Source organism: Callithrix jacchus, chromosome 9 (assembly GCF_049354715.1).
Source record: "Callithrix jacchus isolate 240 chromosome 9, calJac240_pri, whole genome shotgun sequence".
NCBI lineage: Eukaryota > Metazoa > Chordata > Mammalia > Primates > Cebidae > Callithrix > Callithrix jacchus.
In genome coordinates, this window is record NC_133510.1 from 110656007 (window position 1) to 110673386 (window position 17380).

A 17380-nucleotide genomic window follows, 5' to 3' on the forward strand; every position below is an offset into this window, starting at 1 on the left:
AGTCCATTACCGGAAGCAAAAAAGGTAAATAAAAAAAAATAAAGTATGACAAAGACATAGAGATAGCTACCTAAAAAAGAATTAACTCTAGTAACTCAGGGGTGGACTACCAGCCAATGTGAAGAAAAGGCACCCACTTGCAAATTTAGTGGTGACTATATTGTTCTTGGTAAGCTTTTTTTCCCTTTTCTTTTTTTTTTTTTGAGACAGGATCTCACTTTGTCATCCAGGCTGGAATGCAGCAGCATCACAACAGTATGATAATAGCTCAAACTCTTCAGTTCAAGTGATCCTCCCACCTCAGCCTCCCAATAGCTGGGACTACACAGGTATACCACAACACCAGCTAATTTGAAAATTTTTTTTAGAGATGAGGGTCTGGCTGTGTTGCCCAAGCTGGTCTCAAACTCCTGGCCTCAAGCACTTCTCCCACCTCAGCCACCCCAACTGCTGGGATTAAAGGTGTGAGCCACCATGCCTGGCTGCCTTAGGCTTTAAGTATGTCCAAGTATTGGTGTAATTTGGATTCTCAACTCTTCCCTCTTTCATGTAAAGCTTCCTATTGAAAAACATCTAAATGGTAACTTTTTTTCTCATCCAAGACTACTCATACCTGGCTCTGCGCACAAACATCATCCAATTACATTCATTTTCGTCAGTTGTGATGATGCAGAATTCTAGGACACCGTTGTGGTATATCTGCCAACAGAAAGCAAACACACATGTCAAATGCACTGACATGCAATAAAGTACTATACTACACTTAGGCCAGCAATAATCTCATTTATCATTTGCAGTAGCTTTCCCAGTTAGTGTGAAAAATATATTCCTGCCTTTGCCAACATGCTATCATTTCACATTCTCCCTATTTCCAGAAATACAGTAAAGACCATTAGACCTACAGTCAGTGCTCAGTGAAGAGATTAACGTTTTGATTATTCACCCTCTGCCTGGAAAAGACAAAAAAATGGTCTATCTGTCTTCATCACCTATCACATGGTAGGCACTAGATGACTGAATGTCCATTAGGATCATTCCTTCTCATTATTTTCCCACTTGGGCCTAGCATTCCAAATTTAAAGTTCCCCATGACAGTGGTACCTTACCTTTCCAATGATCACAACACCCATTTCCCCCTTACTACAATTTTGCAAGCATCATTCCCAACAGATGTCTATGTGAAAATCTTGCATTTCTAACCTCTCTCATTAGAAAACTAGAAAAACAGGCCGGGCGCGGTGGCTCATGCCTGTAATCCCAGCACTGTGGAAGGCTGAAATGGACGGATCATCTGAGGTCGGGAGTTCAAGATCAGCCTGGCCAACATGGGGAAACCCTGTCTCTACAAAAATTAGCTGGGCATGGCAGGTGCTTGTAATCCCAGCTACTCAGGAAGCTGAGGTGGAAGAATCACTTGAGCCCGGGAGGTGGAAGTGGCAGTAAGCCAAGATTGCACCATTGCACATTCCAGCCTGGGCGACAGGGTGAGACTCCATCTCAAAAAAAAAAAAAAAAAGAAAAGAAAACTAGAAAAATAATCTTAGCTTTTTATCCCAGAATTGTTTCCTAAGGTAAATATTTGAGGAATGTTTTAGTTGCTTATAAAATAAGACTTTTATCATATAAACAAAGTCTACGGCCTCAGCTGTCACAAGTAATTAAAATGCATTAAATGGTTAAAATAACTGGATTAACTCACACAACAGAGAAAAAAAACAGTTTGTCTTCTATTTCCAGTCACTGGTGTTTCACTGTGTGTTATAACTTGGCTACCAAGAATGACAGAATGTAACATTTTAAAAAAATGTACATTAAATAAATGACTAACCAGTGAATGGCACTGTATCAGTTCTGGCTGATTTTGACCCTTATCACTTCTTTTTAACTACCTCTAACTAATAAAAACAGCCAAAAGCCACAGAAAAGTTTCATTAAGACTGACCTTCCAGATATGGTTAACTGCCTTGTCTGTCCATTCTGCTACTTCCATGGAGTGACTCTGCTGGCCAATTAGAGGCCCAAAGCAAGTCCGCACAGGAATGGTTTCTCCAGTCCATACACCTATCAGTGGAAGGACACCAACTCCACAATCAATGATTTAAACAGCAGGATACAGAAGAAAGAGGTAATTCACCCATGCAAAGAATCTTATTTTTGGTGAACCTAATATGCTAGCACTCCTCAGAGATGGCTAAGCCTTGTGGGTCCTAGCCTGTAAATATATAAAAAATGTAATGAACAGATAACACAGGGCTCACAATAAATGCTGAGTAAGAAGCAGTATCAGAAATTCCTGAACCTAATTTTATACAAGTCTCTCCAAATACATTATTTTGGAGTTTAACATAAAAAGTTTTGGCATGGTAACTCACAAATATAATGAGTCACCACTTTGGGAGCCCAAGGCAGGACTGCTTGAGGCCAGGAGTTCGAAACCAGCCTCAGCAACATCATGAGATGCTGTCTCTACAAAAAAAATTGTTTTAATGGCTGGGCATGGTTGCACATGCCTGTAGTCCCAGCTGCTTGGAAGGTTGAGGCAGGAAGACTGCATGAGCCCAAGAGGTTGAGGCTGCATTTGAGTTGCTGCACTCCAGATGTGAGGCCAACGTACCCCAGCCTGGGTAACAGAGAGCCAGTCTCTTAAAAATAAATAAATAAATAAATAAGAACAGAAAACATTATTCTATTGTAAAAATATAAAGCAATTATAAAAATAAATCAAACTTCTAAAATCTTTTGTGCTTAAATCGCTGTTCTATTTTACCTAAACTGTTTGGTGCTTTAAAATGACTCATGCCCAAACTGCAGCTAAAAGAATAATGAATGCACCCTGTAGATGGCAAATTCCAGCAATACAAATGGGTTAAATTATCACCAGGGTTTGTTTGTTTTTTTGAGACCTAATTTTATATTTCCAAAGAAATGTCACAGTAACTCAGAAGCCATGCTAAATTCTAATATGGCTAAGTAAAGTCTGGCAATCTACATTCTTTAATCCTTTTTCCTAAGGAGCATTATACACTTTACAGACATTTGATCTAAATTTGTGTCATTATCAGTGGTGAATTTTCCATGTTTCTATAAAAGAAACTAAGTTTTAAGAAATGTGTTATTAAAATAATTGTTAGTGGATGCGACAGCTGAGAATAAAAGTCAAATCTTCAAAGACTGAGTCCAGGATTTTTTGCTTTACTCAATACTGATTCTAACAAAGGAGAAGTTTCCCAATAATGTTTTTGACTAGATTTATTAAACAAGACCAATATTCCCTAAAAGCATAAATCTTAAGCCATGAATTGACTTTTGGTCCAAATAATTTCTAAATTATACAAATCTACTTTCACAACTCTACCCTACAAAGGAAGAAGAGACATAATGGTGTTTTACAGTTCCAAGGTTCTTACCAACTTCTGCTCCCACAATTGACTGACGAAGAACAAGCTGCTTTGGGAGAGAAAGCCTTGCTCTGCTCTCTATTGGAGTGTCAGGAACAAAAGTCACAGGTCCATGTTCAGGGCAGTCTGAGGGATAGGCACGGTCACAGAGAGTACACCCTATAGATGGCAAATTCAAGCAATATTAGTTCAAGCAGATTAAATTATAACCAGGGTTTTTTTTTGAGGATGGAGTCTTGCTCTGTCACTCAGGCTGGAGTGCAATGGTGTAATCTCGGCTCACTGCAACCTCCGCCTCCCTGGTCCAAGCGATTCTCCTGCCTCAGCTCCCAAATAGCTGGGATTACATGTGGTGTGCCACCATGCCCAACTAATTTTTGTATTTTTACTAAAGACAAGGTTTCCTCATGTTGGCCAGGCTGGTCTCGAACTACTGACCTCAGATTATCCACCTGCCTCAGCCTCCAAAAGTGCTGCGATTACAGGTGTAAGCCACCGTGCCCAGCACCAGGTTTAATTTAAATGCTAATTACTAAAATGTATCCAGTAAGAAGCATGGTTCTAATAGAGATATTCTGATCAAAGACTCATTTCTTTACACTAACATATATATCCACTCTTACACCACTCTTCAGACTTCAATAAGATCCAATTTTTTTCTTTTGATCAAACAGGACAAGTTTCCTACTCAGTGCATAAGACAAACACTGATCAAAAAATTGTCTGAGTATGGTGGTTCATGCCTGTAAACCCAGCAGTTTGGGAGGCTGAGGTAGGTGGATCACTTGAGCCCAGCAGTTCAAGACCAGCTTGTGTGTAACATAGTGAGATTCCGCCTGTTTAAAAAAAATTAAAAAATAATAATAAAAGAAAAAATAACACCATATTACTTCAATAATCAAGAACATTATCCCTTACACCTAAGTAGACAAGTAATACATTTAGATATGATGCCCTAAAGTCCAAAAGATTCCAATTCTAAACTATAAGGACACTGAGTTGAAATGCTGTTAGTCATGCAGAGCGAAAATATGGCTACAGTGGTGCAGCTGGCTCTGACCCCAGTGACCTATGCTCTGACCTGTGCTATGAACATAGGCCACTGAGGTCAGAGACAGCTGCACCACTGTACTCTTTTGCTTCACTATAAACAAGATGGTCAACCAAGGTTTGATGACACATTCTTAAGACAAAAATGATTGCAGCCCATTCTTTCAAAAGGCAGACAGAAGTATATTCTAGCAGACTTTATTGACTTAAAACTCTCAATTTCTTATTTTTCATATGATCCTTCTGCATTGGCAGAGAGGATGCTGCATTTATATACTGGTCTCTATTCTTACCACAACTTCACCTTCACAACCTTATGAGTGTCCTACTTCATAAATCTTCTGCTCTATTTTTCACACTTTCCCTTCCACTCTGCTAGGTAACAGCATTTATGATACTACTATTCAATCATTACGTTCAAACTCCAAAATTATTCACAAAATAGTTGGAATACATAAACCCTAGAACTATAGCCATCTATTTGTCTTCTTTTCTTTTCTTTTTCCTGAGACAGGAACTCACTCTGCTACCCAGGCTGGAGTGCAGTGGCACTCCTGTTTCAGCCTCCTGAGTAGCTGGGACCACAGGCATGCAACACCATGCCCGGCTGATTTTTATTATTTTTGGTAGAGACAGGGTTTTGCCATATTGCCCAGGCTGGTCTTGAACTCATGAGACCAGGCAGCAACATGGCAAATTGTCTCTACCAAAAATACAAAAAATTAGCCGGGCATGATGCCAAGCTCCTTAGTCCCAGCTGCTAGGGAATCTGAGGTGGAAGGATAGTCTGAGCCCAGGAGGTGGAGGTTGCAGAGAGCTGAGATGTGCTACTGCTCTCCAGCCTGGGTGACAGAGCCTGGCACTGTCTCAAAAAAAGAAAAAAAAAATTAACCATTGGCAAAAATGTAAAGAAACTAGAACCCCATCCACTGCTGCTAAGATGGTAACATGGCATCACCACTTTGGAAAAGTGTGGCAGTCCCTCAAAAAGTTAGACATGCAGCAATTCTACTCCTAGATAGACATCTAAGAACATATGTTCATACAAAAACTTGTACATGAAGAGTTCATAGCAGCATTATTCATAGAATCAAAAAGTAGAAACAACCAAATGCCCATCAACTGATAAATGGATAAACAAAATATGGCATATCCATATTACAGATTATTCAGCTCTAAAAAGAAATCAAATACAAATACATGCTACGACATGGATAAGCCAATGCAATATTACAATAAAGGCAAGAAGCTAGATCCAGAAGGCCACGTATCTCATGATTCCATTTATATGAAACATCCAGAAAAGGCATATCCAGAGACAGAAAGTAGCTTAGTGGTTGCTGAGAACAGGCGGAAGGAGGGAATGGCAAGTGACTAATGGGTATGAGTTTCTTTACAGGGTGATTAAAATGTTTTGGAAGGAGACAGTGGTGGTGGTTGAATAACCTTGTAAATATACTAAAAAAAACCCACTAAATTGCACATTTAAAATGTATATATAAATTATATTTTATTATCATACAAACACTTAGAAGAGGTTCCATTTGCCCCCTTAGGAAAGAATAAGTTTAGGCCACCTTTTACCTTCTACTAAATTAATGAGCCTTAAGTTAATTACATTCTTGGATTGAAACATTTTAAAATTCTAAATTTGAGACTTAAAAAGGTTAAAACAAGTCTCTCTACCACATGGATTCTGTGGCACTGAACGGTTCTGGGCTTCCTCCTATTTTTGGCCCCCCCGTTGAGTCTATTTGGAAGTTCCTCTTCTGTTGCTCTATCTTGATATCCCTAGCCCTCTTCTCATTCCACTCTTACTAGATGATTTCATTCCACTTCTAGAGCCACAAACACTATCTTTTTATTTTTTTATTTTTTGAGATGGAGTTTCACTCTTGTTACCCAGGCTGGAGTGCAACGGCACAATCTCGGCTCACCGCAACCTTTGTCTCCTGGGTTCAGGCAATTCTCCTGCCTCAGTCCCCTGAGTAGCTGGGATTACAGGCACACGCCACCATGCCCAGCTAATTTTTTGTATTTTTAGTAGACATGGGGTTTCACCATGTTGACCAGGATGGTCTCGATCTCTTGACCTCGTGATTCCCAAAGTGCTGGGGTTACTGCCTCGGCCTCCCAAAGTGCTGGGGTTACAGGCTTGAGCCACCGCGCCCGGCCACAAATACTATCTTAATGTTGATAATCCTTAAATATTTCCAGACAGATCTCTCTCAGCTCCACACACAACTTTTCATGAAACATCTCTACTGGGTATCTTACAGACACGGAAATCAACATGCCTAAAACTCGACTCATCATCACTCTGCCCAAAATAATAAAAATAACAATCTAATTCTCCTTTGCCTTTCATTATCCTACCTACTTAGTTTCTGTTTGCTTTTTTTTTTTTTTTTTTCTGAGACAGGGTCTCATCATGCTGCCCAGGCTGATACTGAACTCCTGGCCTCAAATGATCTTTCTGCCTCAGTATCCCAAAGTGCTGGGATTATAGGCGTGAGCCAGCACATGGCCTTCTCTACTTATCTAGTTTCTAAAGCCAAAAACCAGGGTTTTCTCCTTAATCCTTTCCTCCTCCAACTTTATCCAATCAAAAAGCTCAACTGGGTTCTCTGTAAATGTCGTCCCCTTTTTTGCATCCTAATTATCTCTACTCTCATGTAGAATCATCACCTTTCATGTAAATTATGGTATCTTCCATACCTCCTTGCCCCTTAACACCTTTATTCTCACACTGCAGCAAAGCTCTACCCCAACCCTCACTCCCTAAAACTCCTGACTAGTCTTAGAAGACCCTTTGTGTTCTGGCTCCTACTTCTCTCTCACTACGTGACCCCTCTTCTCACCCTCCTTTTATGCTTTAGCAATTCTGAAACATTCCTGATTTTTTCTGTTCAAGGCACTTACAGGTGCTAACTCCTGGGTGATTAAAATGTTCTGGAAGGAGACAGTGGTGGTGGCTGCACAACTTGTAAACATTCCTGACTCTAAACTGCCCATATCTTCCTTGTCCTTAAGGTCTGTGCTAACATGAATGTTACTTCCCTTGGTTGAGTCTTCCCTGACCCTTCCACAGCCGGACTAGTTGCTCCCCCTTCAGGCTACTTTAGTACCATGCACTTCATCTCATCTTAACACTTTTTATTAACTACATTGCAATAGTCTCCTATGCTTCCAGACTGTAAGCTCCTTAAAGGAATGTACACAAACCATCTGTTGGTAGATCGTTCTATCCCTACATCTAGCAGAGGCTGGCACACAGTAAGCACTAAAGAACCAGATGTGCTGGCTCACACCTGTAATTCTAGCACTCTGGGAGGTTGAGGTAGGAGGACTGCTTGAGGCGAGATCAAGACCAGCCAAAGCAACATAGTGAGACTCCCATCTCTGTAAAATATTTAAAAATTACCCAGGTGTGGCGGTACACACTTGGGTTCCCAGCTACTCGGGAGGCTAAAGTGGAAGGATCGCTTGAGCCCAGTAGGTTGAGGCTGCAGTGAGCTGTGATTGCACCACTGCACTCTAGCCTGGGTGATAGAGAAACCCTATCAATAAAATAAAGTAAGCACTCAACATGCTTCCTATGTGAATGAAACGTAGTGACACCGGTAAGTCAACTGTTCTTATATTGTTTTTTGTTGTTGTTGCCCAGTAAGAAAAACTTTTACATGCCTAAGAATAATTTACATGCATTCTGAGCAAAGAGAAAAATGCATTTATATCCACCTACATTTTTCCACAGGGTTACAAAAGTGACCTAATAATTTTCACAAGGCATGTCACGAACAATGTTTCTAGAATTTACCCTTTTAACTCTCTATTTGTGAAACCCTGGGAGATACCTTAACTATTAATGGGCTAAATTTACTTTAAAAAAAAACTATATTATCATTATGATTATATTTCAGAGACCGGGTCTCACTTTGTGGCCCAGGCTGTAATGCAGTACCATTCACAGGTGTGATCATAGCATACTATAGCCTGAAACCCTGGGCTCAAGCAACCCTCCTTCCTCAGCCTCCAGAATAGCTGAGACTATTCACAGGTGTGATCGTAGCACACTACAGCCTGAAACTCCTGGGCTCAAGCAACCCTCCTGCTTCAGCCTCCAGAATAGCCGGGACTACAGGTACAACTACCACACGTACTAAGCTTATCTGAAAAATACAAAAATGACTACTTTGTGGGCACAGTGGCTCACGCCTGCAATCCCAGTACTTTGGGAGGCTAAGGCAGGTGTATCACAAGGTCTGGAATTCAAGACCAGCCTGGCCAAGATGGTGAAACCCCATCTTTACTAAAAATACAAAAATTAGCCAGGCGCAGTGGCAGGCGCCTGTAATCCCAGCTACTCGGGAGGCTGAGGCAGGAGAATTGCTTGAACCCAGAAAGCAGAGGTTGCCATGAGCCAAGATTGTGCCACTGCACTGCAGCCTAGGCAATACAGCAAGACTCTGTTTCAAAAAAAAACTGCTTCACATTTCATTTCTTCAGGAGGACGCTATAATAATCAGCTAAATATATGTACATCATTTGGCTTACTTGAAGAAAAGACACCACATTAAAATAAAGGACAATACCAAGTTCCACAGTCTAATTACTTTCTATACCCCTTAACCAATGTCAAACTTTATGTATTAACTTGATAGGGATGATGGCCCTTTTTATAAATACTTCCAAAAAAGAAAGGCTAAGCATACTCACAAATTGTAAACAAGGTGGCCATGTTTTCCTTGTTTGAATTGGAGTCTTCCATTTGCAGTGAAGGTGGCACAAAAGAAAGACTGTCTGAAGATACATCTACATGACCTGTCCCCATAGCAACCTCCTGGGTGATGGAGGAGACAGCCACCGGTTCTAGGCTGAGGCCAACTTCATGGAGGGAAACAGATTCTAGGGAGGCAAGGTTGTGTGAGGTAGAGAGTGCCACGCTTACAGAGTTGGTGCTCATGGCCACAGTGTGGATGGAGTCACTGAGGGCACTGTCAGACATGCCATTGACCCGACTTGCAATGTGGTCAGTCTCCATGACCACAGGGAGCTCCAGGCCATTTCCATGAATGGGTATCACACCACCATGTCCTACAGTGTCTGCTGTAAGGTTGTTGCTCACAGAATCCACAGACAGAGGCTCATGACTTCTGGAGCCATTTGGGATTTGGGAATGCTCGCCTGCAACACCATCCATTGTCAGCTCCTCTGCCATTCCATCTGTCGAAATTGGGCTGGTAACCCTAGAAACGTTCTCCATAGTGATTGCTGTGTCCAAGGTCACATCATGGCCATCACTAGGATGAAGACTTTGGGCACCATGTGTGTTCACAGAGCGAGAGTCTATTGAAACAATGCCTGGTTCTAATCCAACATTTCCATTGGACTGATAGGGATCTAGAGCTGAAGGGTTATTGGTGATAGATAATGCTGTATTACCATCAACATTTATAGAGTTGGGGTGGACGTACTGAGGTGGTGGTCTGTCAGCTAAATAAGATAAAATGCCTGTGAAAAGGAAAAAATGAGATATCAGAGACCTTTAGTACATTAAAGAATTCCAAATATTAGAAGCTATTTCCTTACAAATATAAGTTCAAATAATCTCCTGCTTCCTTAATCAATACCTCTATGTTATAAATAGCAACATACATATAACATAATTGAGTTTTTCCTGCAAAACTCCAGAAATCCTACAAATATTAACTATGTTCCTTTGAAGCCAACTGGAAATCACTAACATAAACGCTGCCTTCAGTATACATATGGTTGCAATTCCTGAGTTCTAAGGCAATAAAATTTGCTCTAATTATTAAAACGTAAAATGATTTAAGAACAAATCTTCTATGTGTAAAACGAAACTTAATTACGTATCATTAAACTATCGTAACACATTAAACTATTTATTACAAAGTCACAATTGTACCTATTTTATTAAAACAAAAAAAATTAACACTTGTACTTGGGAGGGTGTGGTGAAATACTTACTAAACTGCCAGTGAGAAGGTAAACTACTAAAACTTCTTTGTGAAGTATATATATTAAGAACCTCAAAAATGTTCATACCCTCTTGTACGAGAAATTCCACTTAAGGTAATCTTTTCTAAATCCATTTTGTAAATATTATATACAAAGACGTTCATAAGAGCATTAATTACAATGGTAATAAAAACCGGAAAAACCAAACTGTCCAAAAATAAAGAATAAACCATCAAATATCCATTCAGTAGAAAGTAATACATCATTAAAAAGGATAATTATGAAAACCATGTAGCAGCAAAGGAAATGTCTAGGTAACAGCAAAGAAAGTATGGTCTTGGGCCAGGCACAGTGGCTCATGCCTGTGATTCCAGCACTTTAGGATGCCAAAGTGGACAGATGGCTTCAGCTCAGGTGTTCGAGACCAGCCTGGGCAGCATCGTGAAACCCAGTCTCCTTTTTTTAAAAAGTTATTTATGAAAAAGAAAGAAAGTATGGTATGGTCTCAAGGCAGGCATGTGCCTGTAGTCCCAGTTACACAAGAGTCTGAGGTGAGAGGATCACTTAAGCCCAGGAGTTCCAATCCAGCCCAGGCAATATAGTGAAACCTTGAGAGAGAGGGAGAGAGGGAGAGAGGGAGAGAGGGAGAGAGGGAGAGAGGGAGAGCAGAGAGAGGAGAGAGAGGAGAGAGAGAGAGAGAGAGAGAGAGAGAGCGCGTGCGCGCGCGCAAGAGAGAGCGAGAGAGAGAGCAAGCGAGCGAGAGAGAGAGCAAGCGAGAGAGAGAGAGAGCGCTGGAATTATAACTGCAGAATCCTAAACAATGAATGAAAGAGATACTGGAGGAGAAGAAAAATTATGTGCAATTAAGAAATTCAACTTAGTCAAACCGTATTAATGTTATATGCACATTCTAAGAGGAAAAGTACATAAACGAAGATTTTTTCCTGCCTCGAGATTAATATCTAAGAGTGATAAACAGAAAAAAGTATCATTCAAATCTTCTGGAACTGAGATTAAAAGCTGGCTCTGTTCTTTTTTTCTAACATCCCAAATAACTGTGACACTTACCAGGTAGAATGGTTCTGAAATAACTGCTCTCCAGGTGAGGGTAAGGTGGTGGAGGTAGGGTATAGTTTCTTTCAGGTAACCCACACATCACCCCTCGATCCCCAATACCCATTGGGAGCATTAGAGACAAAGCAGAAGGCAGAGAGCTCAGGGAGGGACCCAGGTTTGGAATTGCCACTGGCAGGCCTACAAAACAAAATGTTTTTTCTCAGATAAAACAAAATACAAAATTAAAAATTCTCACTATACCACTGGTTGAACTCTTAGAAAGGTTTTTACATATGGGCAAAAACCTCACCTAGTAGCCTTTTTCATCCTTAGATGACGTGCAATCATCTACAAATAGGCCTCAACAAAGTAGTCTTAGTCCCAAAGATAGTTCTTAAGTTAATTTTAAAACTGACAAGTTGATACTCCAATTGTCTGTACTGTACTTAAATATCAAAATATTTAATTTATTTATTTATTTATTTATTTATTTTGAGACAGAGTCTCACTCTGTCACCCAGCCTGGAATGTGGTGGTGTGGTCTCAGCTCACTGCAACCTCTGCCTCCCAGATTTAAGCGATTCTCCTACCTCAGCCTCCTGAGTGACTGGGATTATAGGCACGCACCACCAAGCCCAACTAATTTTTGTATTTTTGCTAAAGATGGGGTTTCACCAGGTTGGCCAGGCTGGTCTGGAACTCTTGGCCTCAAGTGATCTGCCCATCTCAGACTCCCAAAGTGCTGAGACTGCCACCATGCTCGGCCAAATTATTTAATTTAGAATTAAAAACCTAGTTTAAATACAAGAAAACAAACTACATATAGAAAAAAAAATGGAAAGAAACATAAAATATTCATAGGAATAGTTCCTAGGTAGTGATATTATAAATTTTGGGAGGTATTTTTAAACTTTATTATGTTGACCATTCTATATGGTCAGAATATTTCACTTCTACTTGGAAAATAATGTGATTTAGTTAGATGTAAAATTTTCATACAATCTTTTGTATATATGCTATACCTTCGTGATTAATAAAAAGTTTAAACCTTAGATTGTTTCTACTTTGGGTTATATCTACTTGCAAAGTGAGGTGACTTATACTGTGCCTAAGTATCATAATAAATACCTACTAACTTGGTCAGTGCTTGTTTGCATATGTTTGCCAGGGGCAATATTTTCTTTTCTTTCTTTCTTTTTTTTTTTTCCTGAGACAAGGTTTTGTTCTGTTGCTTAGGCTGGAGTGTGGTAGCATGATCTGGCTCATGCAGCCTCAGCTTTCAGACCTCAAGTGGTCCTCCCATCTCAGCCTCCCAAGTAACTGGGACTACAGGTGCGTGCTACCACACCCAGCTAATTTTTTTTTCTTTGTAGAGATGGAGTCTCCCTGTGTTACCCAGGCTGATCTCAAACTCCTGGGCTCAAGTGATCCTGCCTTGGCCTCCCAAAGTGCTGGGATTATAGGCATGAACCACCATCATGCTTGACCAGCAATATATTTTAATAGGCTCTTCCTCCTTAACAAGAGTGTTCACTAAAGGGAATGCCTATAAAACAATCAAATGAGTTAACGACTAATAATTTTTTTTAAATTTCTTTTGTGGACACTTAAATAAATGTAAAGAGATACTAGTTTCAATGAATCTTATTTAACTGCTTCATTTTATCAAGCAAGTAATTCTCTTTAGAGAACTATTTAAACAATATATATATTTATTTACACCAACTCCTACTTTGACAAAGAAAAGTCAAATACATTACAATGTCATTGATCCTAAAGAACTGACAGCTTATCACTGTAAGAATCAATAGACTATTAATTCCATTTCTATTCTATGTCAATAGAGTAAGAAAATGAAGCTAGGCAGAAAAAGGTTTTTAAAAGTATAGTGAAGGCCAGGCGCAGTGGTTAATGCCTGTAATCTCAGCACTTTGGGAGGCTGAGGTAGGTAGATCACTTGAGGTCAGGAGTTTGAGACCAGCCTGGACATGGTGAAACCCCCTCTCTACTAAAAAAATACAAAACTTAGTCAAGCACAGTGGTGTGTGCCTGTATCTCAGCTACTCAGGAGGCTGAGGCAGAAGAACAGCTTGAACCTGCAGGGGGATGGGGGTTGCAATGAATCGAGATCGCACCACTGCAATCCAGCTTCAAAAAAAAAGGACAGTGATAAGAGAATGAATTTTTCCTATACTATTTTGCTGTACTGGAGGCTCATGTGGAGTTGCATGTAAAAGCCCCATTTCTAGTACCACACTTCTTTCCACATAATTCTAGACCTGGAGCACCTGCAGTTACTGCCATTCAATTTCAAACCTGGTGGAATACAAAGTGCAATTCCCCCAGGCTCTCTGGGAATAGTTATTAGAGCAACTTTAACTGACTCTCTTCTATTAACCCATGGACAGGGCATACAGTGTGAACTAGATGAATGGGCAACCCTAAATAAAATGCCAAGTTATTACAGCTCTGGACAAAAACTACCAACTCGAAAGAGGACTATCAGAAAAAAATTGCTACTCCTATCCACTAGAATTCTAATACTCTACTTCTACCAAAAATCTTATTTTCCATTACCCACTACACATGGAACCACCATTCAGGCTTGCTTACCTTCTCCCTTCTACCCTTAAAGGGGCTCTGATCTCTTCTAGGCTCCATTCAGAATTGATAACACAGTTAAGTGTTGAAATGCAGTAGGTCTCCCTTACCACTCACCTGGTGCAGGGATGGCACTGTGAGTGGGTGAGGCAGCCAATCCCAGGTGACTTCCTGAGACTGGCAAGGCATTGCTCACAGAGGATGAAGTCAGCTGCTCCATCCCCACTGGGCTCAGGTTCATTTCATTCATCCTAGAAAAGACCATATATAACTAGTTATGCAAAAATTTACCTCCATGATCTGTATTAAGATACTGAAGAACCTGAAACAGCGGGGATGGGGAAATGGGACTTGGCCAACTATTACTTGACTTTTATGCTCAACAATTCTCTCAGATAGTGCCAAATTCTTTCTACTGATAGAAAACTGAGACTGAGACATTAACAAACTCAAGTCAATGTCACATAGCAGAAATAGGATTTGAATTCTGCTTTGTTTGAAACTATGTGCATGACGTCTAAAGTAAAGCTGCAATCCTTGGAGCACAATGGCAATGAGAGTTTTTTTTTTTTAAATCACTCAAGTTTCGTCTTTTATAATACGTATTTTTCTCCAAATGACTTATTATTTCAAACCAGTTTTTCAGGCAGTGCATTTTAACCTACTCAAATAAATTTCACTAATGATTTTTAACAGGAGTTAAAGATCCAGATTACCAATGATATGAAAAGCACCACATTTTCCCCATTGAACAATGGTTTACTAAAATTCTGTATCAGAATTCTGAATCGGTATATTCATATCCTATTCTTAATGTCCTCCATATATTAAGGGTCACTATGTAAGCTTTGCTACCATTTCATTTAAAATGACTTCAAATCCTCACATCAATACTGCAAAGTAAGATAGATGAAGGAAATATAGCTCAAAGAGGCCATGTCATATGCCCCAAATCACATAGCTATTAGGTGAAAGACCACAGATCAAACTGCAAAACATTGCCAAAAAGTGTTCACTGCATCAAACTTTTTTATAACTACAGACTATTTTTGGCAAGTTGAAGAATCTAGGAATCACCTTTTCTATGCAATCCATTTGTCACTGCCATTACAAAAGTCTTTCAAATAAGAGTATTGATTTGAATAAAAGAGCACTGAAGGCTGTTATCAGTAAGAATTAGTTCTTACATTAGAATTTAGAGACTGCTGTATTATAAACATTATGGAGCCACCAGGCTAGCCATCACGCTTTCCCAAAGGAGGCTCTCTAATGACCTCCACTCCTTACACTGGGCATCATCATAATGCATTCTTGATCTGCATATTGGAGGGATAAGGCAGAGAAAAGGAATCAAATGTGGTTACATATTCCTTAGCAGTGAAAGCAAATCTAAATAGGTTTTTAATTCTGAAAAATGGCAACGCCATTTTATCAATCAATCTGAAAATAATAATAGCTAAAATTTATGGCTCCCTTATCATGTGTTGGGCTTACTATGTATTGGGCTAAGTGATTTACACATCACTATCTCTCTTAATCCTCTTGTTGTTGTTTTGTTTTTTTGGAGACAGAGTTTCACTCTTGCAGCCCAGGCTGGAGTGCAGTGGCGAAATCTCGGCTTACTGCAACCTCTGCCTCCCAGGTTCAAGTGATTTTCCTGCCTCAGCCTCCTGAGTAGCTGGGACTACAGGCATCCGTCACCACACCTGGCTAATTTTTTGTATTTTTAGTAGAGATGGGGTTTCACCATGTTGGCCAGGATGATCTCCATCTCCTGACCTCATTATCCACCTGCCTCAGCCTCCTAAAGTGCTAGGATTACAGGTGTGAGCTACTGCACCCAGCCATTGTTTTGTTTTTGAGACAAGGTTTTGCTCAGCTGCAGGCTGGAGTGCAGTGGCAATATCACAGCTGACTGCCACCTCTAACTCCTAGGCTTATGAGATCCTCCCACCTCAGCCCCCCAAGTAGCTGGGACCACAGGCATGTGCCACCATGCCTGGCTAATCTGTTTTTATTTTGCAGAGATGGGGTCTCCCTATATTGCCCAGGCTGGAGGTTATTACTCTTAATCCCACTTTAAAGATGAGGAAACTTAAGATTCAGTGATGCTAGGAAACTTAACCCAGAATCACATAACCAATAAGGAGAGTTGGGATTTAAATTCAGATATAATTTAAGAAATCAAAGCTCTTAACTATAGTAAAAAAAAAAAAAAGACAAATTATAATAAAACAACTATTAGGCCTTCTACACAGTTGCAACACATTAGGGCCTGTCTACTTATATTGTGGTGTATATTTAAAGTTCCACATAGACTTGTTTCCTGCACTATTATACATCCATAGGTTTCACCCTTATCCCTGGCCACATATCCCATAAAACTGAGCTCTAAGTCATCAATAAAATGTACAAGGCCAACCTACTACCTTGTTGAGAAGAGACATTCTGAATTTTTTTTTAATTGGATGTAGCAATGTAAACTCACCGTCCTTACCTAGAAAGGCCGAAAGACAGCTAGAAGCACCTGGGAAATGAGGTACACCTTATGAACAGCATGCTAATAACAGTTTTTATTGCACTATAAAATGAAGCAGCCCAGGCGTGGTGATTTATATCTGTAATCCCAGCACTTTGGGAGGCCAAGGATCGCTCGAGCCCAGGAGTTGGAGACCTGCCTAGGCAACAAAGGGAGACCCCTGTCTCTACCAAACATTTTTTAAAAAATAGCCAGAGATTGCATCACTGGGGCCTGTCGAGAGTGAGACTCCTGTCTCAATTATAAAAAAAAAAAAAATAGCCAGGCGTGGTGGTTCCTGCCTGTGGTTCCAGCTACAGGGGAGGCTGCAATGGGGAGGCTGGGGCTGCAATGAGCTCTGATTGCACCAGTAGCCTCTCAGTTGGGGTGACAGAGTGAGACTGTGTCTTAAAAAAAAAAAAAAAAAGGCAAAAAAATCCCTGTAGCCTAAAGAAAACATATCTATGTTCATTTTGAAAGTTGCTGGCCTTGAATTTGTTTAAAACAGACTTTTCCCTATAACTCTATATAGCTACAACCATAACTAAAACACTACAATCACTACAGCTGTAACAGCCTACTTCACAAATTGGTTACAATAATTTTTTAAAAGTACAACTATAAGTCTAAAGCTTCAACTCTCATTCTGAAACTTCCTGAATATTTATTTAATCTCAAGATAAAAATCAGCATGGTGTTTCTACGTTGAGTCCTAGGCCTTCTCAAACCAGTTCAAACCAGAGTTTAATGCGAGAGGCTCAGCAGATTTCTG

General features: G+C 40.1%; 1 protein-coding gene across 6 annotated transcripts in view; it reads right to left on the bottom strand.

Moving 5' to 3' along the window:
- The window catches only part of PRDM4 (PR/SET domain 4), a 93162-nt gene that overhangs the window by 74144 nt on the left and 1638 nt on the right, over window positions 1-17380 (bottom strand). For all 6 annotated transcript variants that reach the window (XR_013522086.1, XR_013522085.1, XR_013522084.1 and 3 more), the window contains exons 3-8: window positions 14208-14341; window positions 11502-11687; window positions 9168-9962; window positions 3408-3557; window positions 1943-2061; window positions 614-699 (exon numbers count right to left, since the gene is read on the bottom strand). Coding sequence is in view for 3 of the 6 variants with exons in the window: in XM_078337192.1 (XP_078193318.1) it covers window positions 614-699; window positions 1943-2061; window positions 3408-3557; window positions 9168-9962; window positions 11502-11687; window positions 14208-14341 (1470 nt within the window). In the remaining 3 variants the exon portion in view is untranslated. The remainder of the gene's footprint in view (window positions 1-613; window positions 700-1942; window positions 2062-3407; window positions 3558-9167; window positions 9963-11501; window positions 11688-14207; window positions 14342-17380) is intronic.